General features: G+C 63.2%; 1 protein-coding gene across 1 annotated transcript in view; it reads right to left on the minus strand.

Moving 5' to 3' along the window:
• Nucleotides 1-487: 487 nt before the first annotated feature.
• LOC130019016 (laminin subunit gamma-1-like) overlaps nt 488-12763 on the minus strand; it is a gene marked incomplete at its 5' end in the record, with an annotated part of 34229 nt that continues 21953 nt past the window's right edge. The window contains 11 exon segments of the mRNA XM_056109643.1: nt 488-2413; nt 2921-3020; nt 5329-5487; nt 6728-6927; nt 7982-8096; nt 8177-8326; nt 9310-9454; nt 10310-10447; nt 11381-11394; nt 11396-11461; nt 12431-12636. Of these exon segments, the coding sequence (XP_055965618.1) occupies nt 2157-2413; nt 2921-3020; nt 5329-5487; nt 6728-6927; nt 7982-8096; nt 8177-8326; nt 9310-9454; nt 10310-10447; nt 11381-11394; nt 11396-11461; nt 12431-12636 (1550 nt within the window).

The following is a 12763-nucleotide window of genomic DNA, read 5'->3' on the forward strand; positions in this document are numbered from 1 at the left end:
CACATACACATGTGTGCCTCACACTAAACATGCATATACACACATGTGCCACACTAAACACACACGTACACACGTGTGCCGCACACTAAACACACATGTACACATGTGCCACATTAAACACACAATACACACATGTGCCACACTAAACACACAGGTACACATATGTGCCACACTAAACACACATGTATACACATGCCACATACATGACATGCATGCACACCGCACACATACATGAATCATACACATGAAACACGTGCTCACACATGCCACACACGTGTACATACATGACGCACACCACACACGAAATATACATGTACATGACAACACATGCCACATACATGAACTAACATCCATACACCGCGTGCACACTCACTCTCACTCTTTCTCTTTCTCTTCTCTCTCTCGGGCAGGAAACCGAGGACACGCTATAGGCCCCGGGAAACCGTTTGTCCCGAGATCACGGTGGGCCACGCCGACTCTCAAGGGTTACAAATATTCCGATTTTATTATAAATAAAATACTGGTTCTGTAACATACAAAATGCCAAGTGTCGCGCTCGTCCGCGCCCGAGAGCAGGGCAGTGCCGGGGAAGGTGGGGGCGGGCGTGGAGGGCACTGGGGGCGGGAACCTCGCGCCCCGTCTTTGTCCCGGGCACCCCCAGACCCCGCAGGCCGGAGGTTCGCCAGGCTTCCGTCTCACTCAAGGACTTCGACTTAAAAAATAAAATTCTCTTGAAGTCGCCCCCGACATGTGGTCGGGGTGGGGGGGGCCTGGCGGGGTGCGGGCCTCATGGGTGGGGGGGTGGGCCTGGGTTCCCCAGGGGTGCAGAACCGGGGGCCACAAAGACACAGCCAAGCACAGCACACAGGCAGGCAGAAAAGCACAAACGGATGAGGGCCAGTCCCGGGGTCCGGGGGATGGAGCACCCCCTCTTCTTGCTGGCTAAGCCCAGCCGACACCCCGCGGATAGCTTTTCTGGAACATTCCACAGCGCCTCCGACAACGGCTGCTTCGGTTTGAGGCCCTAAACTCCGTCCTCTCCTGCCTGTCACGGCACTATCCCCCCTGAAGAAGACCCCCATTACAGGGGGGGCTCGTCCTGGAGTGGGGGGACCCCAGGCGGAAGGCACGTGCTGGTGGTGATGGGGGCAGGGGCGGTCTGAGCTCAGCCCACAGCGCCCCGGGAATGGGGCCGAGTCTCGTTTTCAGCTACTGCTTACTCTCGGGGGGTGGTGGGGAGCGGGGGGGATTCGGACCAAAAAAAATAAGAAAAAAAATGCACAGTCACACAAAAATATCAATTTGAAACGACGAATAGCACCAGTGTGTCAAAATCATATAGTTTCCTTCCCTCCCAAGGCAAAGTACAAAGTCGCGTAGTGTTAAGGCTTAGATATAGGGCTGGGGGTGGGTGGTGGGGGGTCCTGCTGGGGGCGAGGGGGCGTGGGGGACCCCCAAGGCCCACCACGATGTTGCACAGAGGGTCCCCCCTGCCCGCCCGCCCCGGCCAAGCACGTGGAGGGCAGGAGTCTTGTTTCACAAAAGAGGAACGAGGGGGTGCGGTCGGCTTTGGGGGTGCACCGGGATTTGGTTGGCAACAGCGCGTCTTGGGGGGCTGGGGACGGGGTTCGAGAAGGGCGGGGTGCACCCGAGGAGACTCAGGGCCCAACTCCCTCCTCTCCCCCGCCCCTGTGGCCAGAAGGGCCTTCCTTCCCCTGCTGGTGGGAGGTTTTTTGGGGGAGCCCAGATCTGGGCCGTGCCCCCCAAGATGCTGGCTCTAGTGGTTATCCGTCCTGACTGACAGCCACGGGGCCCCGGGGGTCCCTCTCTTGGGTTTCTGCTGCCTGGCCAATGCTGGAAGGCTCAGTGCTCCCAGCCCAGTGCTCCAGGACAGCCGGCGTCCAGAATGGCAAGTGGGGATTGGGGGGGGACTCAGGACCCCCAGACCTGATGGGGGGGAGGAGAGGCTCCGGCTTCCGAGGCGAAGGACCCAAGGGTGTCCTGGTGGGTTCGCTCCCCCGCAGGCGGCCTGGGAGGGGTGCGGGGGTGACGCCCGGATGTCCCCCGCCCCCCGTGGCTGAGCCTGTACCTGGTATGGAGGCGGTGGGGTGGGGTTTGGGGGTCTGGGGGCTCGGGGGTCCGGCCGGGGCCCCCGCCTAGGGCTTCTCGATGGACGGCGTGTTGAAGCAGCCGGCCGGCAGCGTCTTGCGGATGTCCTCGAGGTTCCGCACGTCCCTGCGGATGGCCTCGATGTCGCGGTCGTAGCCCAGCATGGCGGCCTCCTGGCCCCGGGCCTCGCGCTCCAGGGCCGACACCTTCCGGTCCAGGTCGCTGCTCTGCATCTCGTCCTTGGCCTGGCTGAGCGCGCCCTCGATCTCGTTCAGCTTGTTCAGGTCCACGGTGTCCAGCTGGCCTGTGTGTGTGTGGGAGAGAGAGATGGGGGTGGGGGGAGAACGGGGACCCCCACGTGTGTCCCCACCGCCCGAGATGCCCATCCCTCGCTCGTGTTTCTGCTGCCTGGCCATGCTGCAAGGCTCAGTGCTCCCCGCCCAGTGCTCCCAATCCAGTGCTCGGGGCTCTGTGTGGTACCCAAAGATGGGCCTGGGTTCTGAGCTCAGGGGTGACTCCTGGCAGGGCTCACTGGGGGATTGATTGGGGCGTGGGGGTCCCCATGGGATGCCGGGAATCAAACCCAGGTCAGCCGTGTGCCAGGCGAGTGCCCTCCCCAGAGAGGCTATTTCCGCTCACAGACAAACCTTTTCTCTCTCTTGACTCAAAGCACCTCGGGCTCCCTGTTGAGTGCTCCCGGGCCTTGCGGACACTGGCCGTTGCTTCCCGCCCGGGGCCTCCCCGTGACCCCACCTGCTGTGCCCGAGGTCCCGGGGTCCCCTGCACCCCCCACCCCTGCGCCCGCCCGTACCCAGCTGCTCCAGGAGCTGGTTGATGAGCTGCAGGAGACTTGCCACCGAGTTCTTGGCCTTCCGGGCGCTGATCTCCGCCTCCTGCGCCCCCTGGGACGCCTGTGGGGGCAGAGACGCACGTCCGGGGCTCAGGGGCCAGTTCCGGGGGCGCCCCAGGCCTCCCTGACCCAACCCCTCCCCCACGTGTCTGCGTGGGGTTGGCTGGCAGCGTGCCCACTCTCAGGGGCTCTGCGCGGTGGAGACTCGCGCGCTGGCCCAAGCCTGGACCGAGGGCACACGTGGACGCCGGCTGGGTGCCGGGGCCCAGAGCAGACCCGTTTCCTCCCCTGCTCCCCTCTCCCCTCCACCCCGCCCCTCTCCCCTGCACCCCACCCCTCTCTCCCCTGTACTCCGCTTTCCTCTCCCTGCCTTCCTCACCCTGCATCCTCCTCCTTCTCCCCTCCTCTCTCTCCCTTTCATCTCGGCCCTCTCCTGCCCCCTCCCCCTACCACCCCATTCCCCTCTCCCCTCCACTCCTCCCCCCTGTATCTCCTTCCCCTCTCCCCTGCACCCCACAAATCGAAGCCCTTCCTGGACGCTCCCCTCCCAGCAGGCAGGGACACACTTTCCGGGTGGGGCTCCCCAGACCTCCCGGGGCCACGAGGGATTCTGAAAAATCCCCCGAAAAACACGAAGCCGGAAAAACGGTGTGTTTGCACAGGGCGCTTCCTGCTTCCTGCCCCGGCCAGGGCCGGGCTGCTGTTTATCCAATGACTGGACAGGCTGAGTCACCTCGCCACGGCCACGCCCGGCCCGCACTGTCCCCCCAGGCCTCGACCTCCCAGCCCTGGACTCCTTCCTCCCCATACCGGAGGGCTCTGGAACCTTCTAGAAGTCGTATGAGCCCCAGGAGCGTGACTGGCTCCTCGGAACCACCCAAACATGATGGAAATCATCAAACCAGCGACACCTCTGAGCATCCCCTCCACGGGGGCCACCCTGGACGGGGGTGCCACCCCCACTGGGGGTCCAGCGACTGGGCCCTGAGGCCCTGAGTGGCTCTGGCAGGGGACAGCGCAGCCCAATGGACCCACACTTTTGTCCTCCCGGTGCTGGACCGAGAAAAGCCGATGAGGACGCAGAGGAGGCCAGAGGACCCGCCCAGCTCCTGGGTTCTGCGGCTGGTTGGCCACCTCCCCTGCCCGTCCCCAGAAAGCCCGCCCACCGCTCGGCCCCCAGCTTGCCCAGAGGGGCCTGGTGCTCACTGACCCCCATCCTGATACCCAGTCCAGTCTGCACCCCACCAAGCCCCCATCATGTCCAGTGTGAGTCTGGCCCGCCATGTCCAGCAGGTATGGGGTCCAAGACACCCACGTCCAGTAGGGATGGGGTCCAGACCCCTATGTCCAGCAGGTGTGGGGATCAGTATCCCCATGTCCAGTGGGTGTGGGGTCCACCCCCCATGTTGAGCAGGTATGGGGTCCAGTGAGTGTGTGTCAGCCTTCCCCGTACCCAGTGGGTGTGTGTCCAGCCCCCCTGTGTCCAGCATGTGTGGATCTAACCCCTATGTCCAGCGGGTGTGGGGTCCTGCCCCCCTATGCCCAGCAGGTGTGAGTCTAGCTCCTGTATCCAGTGGGTGTGGGGTCCTGCCTCCTGTGTCCAGACCCCGTGTCCAGTGGGTGTGGGTCCAGCCCCCTGTGTCCAGCTCCCCGTGTCCAGTGTGTGTGTGGCCAGCCCCCGTGTACAGCGGGTGTGTGTCCAGGCCCCCGTCTCCAGTGGGCGTGTCCATCCCCCATGTCCAGTGTGTCCAGCTCCCTGTGTCCAGTGGGTGTGTCCAGCCCCCCGTCTCCAGTGGGTGTGTCCAGCCCTCGTGTCCAGCGGGTGTGTGTCCAGCCCCCCATGTCCAGCAGGTATGTGTCCAGCCCCCCGTGTCCAGTGGGTGTGTCCAGCCCCCCATGTTCCAGCGGGTGTGTGTCCAGCCCCCCATCTCCAGTGGGTGTGTCCAGCCCCCCGTGTCCAGTGGGTGTGTCTAGCCCCCCGTGTCCAGTGGGTGTGTCCAGGCCCCTGTGTCCAGCGGGTGTGTCCAGCCCCCTGTGTCCAGTGAGTGTGTGTCCAGCCTCCCGTGTCCAGCGGGTGTGTGTCCAGCCCTCCGTGTCCAGCAAGTGTGTGGCCAGCCCCATGTCTAGTGAGTGTGTGTCCAGCCTCCCGTGTCCAGCGGGTGTGTGTCCAGCCCTCCGTGTCCAGCAAGTGTGTGTCCAGCCCCATGTCCAGTGAGTGTGTGTCCAATGGGTGTGTGTCCAGCCCCCGTGTCCAGCAGGTGTGGGGTCCTGCCCCCCTATGCCCCGCAGGTGTGAGTCCAGCTCCCTGTGTCCAGCAGGTGAGTGTCCAGCCCCCCGTGTCCAGCGGGTGTGGGTCCGGCCGCCCTCACCATGCCCGCCATCATCGTGTCCTGGTCGGCCGCGTCCTGCTTCCGCTTCAGCTCCTCCTCGGCCTCCTGCAGCTGCTGGAGCATGGTGGTCACCTCCCCGTCCAGGTCCGTCACCTCGGCAAAGGTCCTCTCAGCTTCGGCCTTGGTGCTGGTGGCGTTCTGGACAGAGCACACGGGCCGTGTTCCAGCGTGTGTGTCCAGCCCTCAATGTCCATCCCCCCGTCTCCAGTGGGTGTGTCCAGCCCCCCATGTCCAGCGGGTGTGTCCAGCCCCCTGTATCCAGCAGGTGTGGGGTCCTGCCCCCCGTGTCCAGCGGGTGTGTGTCCAGCCCAGTGTCCAGTGAGTGTGTGTCCAGCCCGTGTCCAGCGGGTATGTGTCCAGCCCCCATGTCCAGAGGGTGAGCCTGCCCGCCCGCCCACGACCCTTGCCACGATCCCGCTCCCCAAAACAGCCCCCGGGAGCGTTTTCCTCGGCCCTTGGGGTTCTGTGACCCGGCAGCTGGCCCCAAGCTGCACCCAGGGACACCACCTCCAGCGGTCCTCAATACCCCCTGGTTCTGTACTCCAAGAATCCCTCCCGGCGGCATCCCTCGGGGCCCTCTGGCGAGTGGGGATCGAACCCGTGCAAGGCAAGGGCCGTACCACGCGGCCACGTTTTCGATTCCCAGCTGCCGGCAGGTCCCGAAACCAGGGCGTCCCTTCTCCGCCCCCCCCCCCCGGGGAACTGAGCCCCCTTTCGAAACAAAACAAGGGCCGGGAGGCTGAAGGCCTCGAGACCCCCCGCCCCGAGACGCCTCCTTCGGAAGGAAGCAGCTTAGTAAACAGGCCAGCACGGTGACCAGAGTGGTGCCCAGGGGCCCGAGCAAAGGTGACAGGCACACAGAGCTAGAGGCCGGGACTCAGTTCCCCAGGGCAACCCCAAACTCGGGAGTCAGGAAAACAGCCCCTGAGCCCTGTGGTGGGAGACCCAAAACCAGGAAAAAAAAAAAGGAAGATTTTTTTTTTGGGGGGGGGGGTCTGGGGGTAGAAATCGAGTTGCTCGAGCGGGCCCAGTCACATCTCCGTGGTGAGATTTGTTGTGACTGTGTTTGGCACGGGGAGCTTGCCAGGCTCTGCCGTGCGGGCGAGATCCTCTCGGGAGCTTGCCGGGCTCCCCGAGAGGGGTGGAGGAATCGAACCCGGGTTGGCCGGGTTGGCAGCGCAAGGCAAATGCCTTAGCACTTGTGCCAAGGGAACTATGGACCCCAGGCAGAGAGAACTGTGCGAACGGTGTGAGCAGTGGAGGGCATGGGTCAGGGCTTTGTGTGTGTGTGTGTGTGTGTGTGTGTGTGTGTGTGTGTGTGTGTCCCGGGAAGACGCCCCCCCCCCCAGCAGCTCCAAGAGCCGGATTTGAGGGTCACCTGTTGGACGGCACTGGCGATGCGCTCGGCCATGTGGGCCTTGTCCTTGGCCTCGGCGGCATCGGCCGCGGCGTTGCCCAGGGCCAGCTGTGCTTCCCGGGTCTTCTCGCCGGCCTCGGCGATGGTGCGGCTGATGTCTGGGATCCTGCGCAGGGCCTCCTCGGCCGCCGTCTTGTTGTCGTTCACCCGCTGGTCGAAGTCTGAGGGAAGCCGGGGTGGGGGTGGGGGGGTCACTGGGGGGGTGGGGGCCCGAGGGAGGGGAGCCGGGGGCAGCCACCCCTGGGAATTGTTCTGTCCACAATGAAAGTGAGGGGGGGAGAGGGAGGGGTTGGAGCCACGGCATAGTGCAGAGGGCGCCGGCCTGGCAAGCGGATGACCCAGGTTCGATCCCCGGCATCCCCTAGGGTCCCCCAAGCACCGCCAGGAGTGATTCCTGAGTGCAGAGCCAGGAGTCAGCCCTGAGCATCGCCGGGTGGGACCCAAAAATAAATAAGTAAATAAAATGGGGGAGGGTGGGAGTGGGGAGCAGGAACTTAAAAGGGTGAGACCCCGAGGTTCCATCTGGGCTGCCAGGAGGGCCTCCCCCAACACACACACACACAAAAACATGCAGTCACGTATGCACACACACAGACATGCAGTCACACACAGACAGAGACATGCAGTCACATACGCACACACACAGACATGCAGTCACATGTGCCCACAGACATGCAGTCACATACGTGTGCACACACAGACATGCAATCACATTTGCACACAGACATGCAGTCACATGCGCAGACATGCAGTCACATACGCACACATACAGACATGCAGTCACATGTGCCCACACAGACATGCAGTCACATATGTGTGCACACACAGACATGCAGTCACATTTGCACACAGACATGCAGTCACATGCACAGACATGCAGCCACATACGCACACATACAGACATGCAGTCACGTGCACACAGACATGCAGTCACATGTGCACAGACATGCAGTCAAATGTGTGTGCACACACAGACATGCAATCACATTTGCACACAGACATGCAGTCACATGTGTGTGCGCACACAAGACATGCAGTCACATGTGTGTGCGCACACAAGACATGCAGTCACATGCGCAGACATGCAGTCACATGCGCACAGACATGCAGTGACATATGCACACACACAGACATGCAGCCACATGCGCGCGCGCACACACACACACACGGAACTCCCTCCCTGGCCCCCTCCCTCTGCCGGGGGGGGGCCCGCACCCCGCAGGTTGTTGAGAATGTCCGTGGCCTCCTGCAGCGTGTCTCGCCCCTTCTTGGCGGCCTCTTCGGCCAGGGCCTTGGCCGCGTCGGCCCGCGCCAGCAGCTGGTCGGCCGTCTGCGGACAAACGCATGTCAGAGCCGAGCCGGGGCTGCCCGGCCCCCTCCCCGCCCCCGCCCCCGCGGCTCCCCGCCCACCTGCTGCTCCGTCTTGCCCTTGTCCAGCAGCCCCCGGACTTCCAGCTCCTTGCCCTGCATGTCCTCCCGCAGCGCCTCGTAGTCGCGCAGCTTCTGCCCCATCAGGTGCTCCAGCTCCTCCGCCTCCTTCTTGATTCTGTTCGCCTCGTTCTGGGAGGAGGACGGGGGTTGTTGTCAGAACAAAATAATCACGAGCTGTATCGCTTTGGAGCCACACCCGCTGGTGCTCGGGGCTCACTCCCGGCTGTGCTCAGGGCTGACTCCTGGCTCTGGGCTCAGGACTGACTCCCAGCTCTGTGCTCTGGGCTCACTTAGTGGGCTCAGGGGACATCTGGGATGCCCGGGATCAAAGCTGGTTGGGCACGTGCGAGGCAAACACGACCTGCGTGCTAGCTGTCTCTCCGGATCCTGAAAAGTGACTTTCAGTGCCTGAACATTCTACCTGAATTTTATTTTATTTATTTTAATCTAATTAATGTTTTTCTTTTTTTTTGCTTTTTGGGTCTCACCCAGCAATGCTCAGGGCTGGCTCCTGGCTCTGCACTCAGGAATCACTCCTGGCTGGTGCTCGGGGGACCCTATGGGACCCGGGTCAGCCACGTGCCAGGCCAACACCCTCCCCAATGTGCTGTTGCTCCGACCCTGATCTCCCTGATCTCCGTGGGGTGAGTTTCTGCAGCTCTGATGAGTGTCAGGTGAGCAGCAGCCCCACGGACACAGTCTCTCCACCCTAGGGAGCCCCGCGTGATCTCCCCCCGGCCCCACCCCTCCCGTCTCCAGACCCCTCACATGGATTTGGGGCCCCTTGGGGGGACCCCAGCCCGCCCTTCCCAGGAAGCGCCAACGTCAGACCCCAGCAAAGCCACAGAGGCCCGAGACAGCCAGAAAAACACAGATCCAGCACACGGGTCCGAGTCCTCCCCCAGAGCCCCTGGGGGCACGAACTACAGGCCTCGGAAGCATCAACGGTCCAGATCTGGAACGGGCCGGAACCGGTCAGCACGGCCTGGGCCCCCCGTTAGGATCCAGTGTCCAAGGGCCGGGGAGGGTCTCGGGCCCCCGGAACGTCTCGGACCCCGACGGGGCGTGGGCATCTCTGCGGGTGCGTGGGGGGCGGGCAGGGTCCCGCCTACCTCCAGCGCCTCCGAGTCCACCGGCGCCAGCTGGGCCACGCTGGCGTAGATCTCCACGGCCTTGTCGCCCGCCCGCTGGGCCTCCTCGTGCACGAGCGCCGCCTGCCGCTCCAGGTCCCGCGAGATGTTCTTGGCCTGCTCGTACCTGCGGCAGGAGGCGCCACTCGGCGTTGGTCTGCCCGCCTGGGGGCCTCGGGGCTGACTCCCGGCTCTGTGCTCGGGGCTGACTCCCGGCTCTGTGCTCAAGGCCCACTCCCGGCTCTGTGCTCGGGGCTGACTCCCGACTCAGTGCTCAGGGCTGACTCCCAGGTCTGTGCTCGGGACTGACTCCCGGCTCTGTGCTCGGGGCTGACTCCTGGCTCTGTGCTCGGGGCTCACTCCCGGGTCTGTACTCAGGGCTGACTCCTGTGTCAGTGCTCAGTGCTCAGGGCTGACTCCTGGCTCTGCTCAGGCCTGACTCCTGGCTCTGTGCTCGGGGCTGACTCCTGGCTCTGTGACTCCCGGGTCTGTGCTCGGGGATGACTCCCGGCTCTGTGCTCAGGGCTGACTCCTGGTTCTGTGCTCAGGGCTCGCTCCCAGCTCTATGCTCAGGGCTGACTTCTGGTGATGCTCAGGGCTGACTCCCAGCTCTGTGCTCAGGGCTGACTCCCGACTCAGTGCTCAGGGCTCACTCCTGGCTCTGTGCTCAGGGCTCACTCCCAGCTCTGTGCTCGGGGCTGACTCCCGGCTCTGTGCTCAGGACTAACTCCTGGCTCTGTGCTCAGGACTCACACTAGGCAGTGCTCAGGGCTGACTCCCGGCTCTGCGCTCAGGAATCACTCCTGGCGGTACTCGGGGAACCCTATGGGATGCCAGGGATCGAACCCGGGTTGGCCTCATGGAAGGGAAGCACCCTCCCCGCCGTGCTATGGCTCTGGCCCCAACAAGAATCAATCTCTCTCTCCCTCTCCCTCCCTCCCTCCCTCCCTCTCCCCTGTCACCCGTCTGCAGCATCACCCACTTCCTGTTGAGCTCCTCGATCTCCAGAGCCGTCTGGTTCTCCCCGGCCAGCGTGCGCAGAAGCAGGCTGTAGGCCTCCGCCGAGGTCTCATTGGCCGTCTGGGCCACGCGGACGATGTCGTCAGCTTCCTGCTTGTGGCTGGAGGGAAACCCGGAGAGAGGGGGTGAGGCTGGGCGCCCCTCGGGGCGGGGGGGAGTCACACCAGCCTCTGCTGGCACCAGCAACAGCCGAGTGGGCCGAGCGATGCCCAAGGCCGGGGACAGCCTTACCTGGGCCACTTCACACCCAGCCACGACACCAGGGTCCTAACCACATGCGGGGCACACAGACCCACACCCCCACATGTCCAAGGACTGGACCCCTTATCACACAGATGTACATGACCCTTTTGGGCTGAGAGCCATGTACTGGGAAGTTTTATTTAAATTTTGTCACTTAGGGTCACACCTAGTGATGCTCGGGGGTTACTCCTGGCTCTGCACTCAGGAGTCATTCCTGGCGGTGCTCGGGGGACCCTATGGGATGCCAGGGATCGAACCTGGGTCGGCTGCGTGCAAGGCAAATGCCTTACCCGCTGTGCTATCGCTCCAGCCCCTATGGATGGATCAGATATTGATCAAGGTGCTGAACTGGGCGATGGACCAGATATTATTATTTTATTATTATTATTTTGCTTTTTGGGTCCCACCCGGCAATGCCCAGGGCTGACTCCCGGCTCTGCACTCAGGGCTCACTCCTGGCGGTGCTCAGGGGACCCTAGGGGATGCCGGGGATCGAACCCGGGTCGGCCGCGTGCCAGGCCAACGCCCTCCAGCACATATTCTGGAAGTTCTAATCAGTTCTAATCACACAGACACGTGGCCCAGTGGCCAAGCGCCACAAGAACCGCCAGCTTATGTCCCTTACCACGAGTTCCCTACCTGCCGCCCCCCCACGAGGTCACTGCAGTGGAGATGCAGGGGGTCCGTGCACATCCACAGCGGCTGCCGGGAGCGGGCACTGGAGCATGCCTTGGGGGGCTGGCGGACACTATGCACCAAAAAAATGGGAGACCAAGCCACAGCCACTCACCGTTCTGCAAGCCGCCCGTGCCTCCTCTGCCAGGAGCGTCATGTTGTTGGGGTCGCCGGTGGACTCGGGCTGCGTGATGGACTGAGAGGAGACACACAGTGTCACCCTGACCCTGACTCACCGACGTCCCACGGGGTCGCTGTCCCGGGGACACCCCATCTGAAGCCTTTCCCTGAAGGCCCACACCGGCCCCTCCTGCGAGAGATCCCCCCTACTGAGACCTGCCGAGGGCGGCTTCTTTCCTCGCCAGAGGCAGGTAAAAAAATCCGCCTTGTGGCACAGAGGCCGAACCACGGAAGTGGCCGAGCCATCAAGCAAACGAGCCACGGAAGCAGCCGAGCCATGGAAATAAACGAACCACGGAGGTAGCTGAGCCATGAAAGTGAACAAACCACAGACGCTGAATGAGCCACGGAAGCGGCCGAGCCAGGAAAGCGAACAAACCACAGAAGCGGCAGGGCCATGGAAGCGGCCGAGCCACAGAAGCAGCTGACCCACAGAAGTGGCCGAGCCATGAAAGCAAACGAACCACAGAAGTGACCGAGCCATAAAGCAAACGAGCCACGGAAGCGGCTGAGCCACGGAAACAAATGAACCAAGGAGGTAGCTGAGCTACAGAAGTGAACAAACCACAGATGTTGAATGAGTGACAGAAGCGGCTGAGCCACGAAAGCGGAAGAACCACAGAAGCGGCTGAGCCATGGAAGCGGCCAAGCCACGATAACGGCCAAGCCACGGAAGTCGCCGAGCCATGAAAGCGGCTGAAACCACGAAAGTGGCTGAAGCCACAAAAGCGGCCGAGCCACAGAAGCGGCCGAGCCACAGAAGCGGCCAAGCCACGAAAGCGGCCAAGCCACAGAAGCAAACAAACCATAGAACTGGCTGAGTCATGGAAGTGAACAAACCACAGACATTGAATGAGCCACGGAAGTGGCTGATCCACGAAAACGGCCGAGCCACGGAAGCGGCCGTGCCAGAACCAGCCTGCCCCGGACTTTCCGCGTGGACACAACGGAGCTCAGGCGCGCCCTCCCCTGCGCCCCCACTCACCACGTTGGCCACGGCCACCTTGGCCTTCTCCAGCTCGCGGGCTGCGATCTCGATGAGCTGCTCGGTGCTGTCCACCCGCACGCGCGCCTGCTCGGCCAGGTCCCTGGTCTCCTCCACCGTCCTGCGGATGTTCTGCAGGCGGCCGACCTGGCTGCTCAGGCTGTTGTTGACCCTCTGCAGACGGTCCAGCAGGTTCTGGTCCACGTCTGCGGAGGCAAGACGCCCGGGCATGGATGAGCACAGGCTCGACGCATGCGTGTGAGAGAGGGAGGCCTGGACAGGACCCCCGGGAACGGCAGAGGGTGCCCTGAGCACCATCGGGAGTGAGCCCTG

Source organism: Sorex fumeus, unplaced genomic scaffold, assembly GCF_029834395.1.
Source record: "Sorex fumeus unplaced genomic scaffold, SorFum_2.1 ptg000367l, whole genome shotgun sequence".
NCBI lineage: Eukaryota > Metazoa > Chordata > Mammalia > Eulipotyphla > Soricidae > Sorex > Sorex fumeus.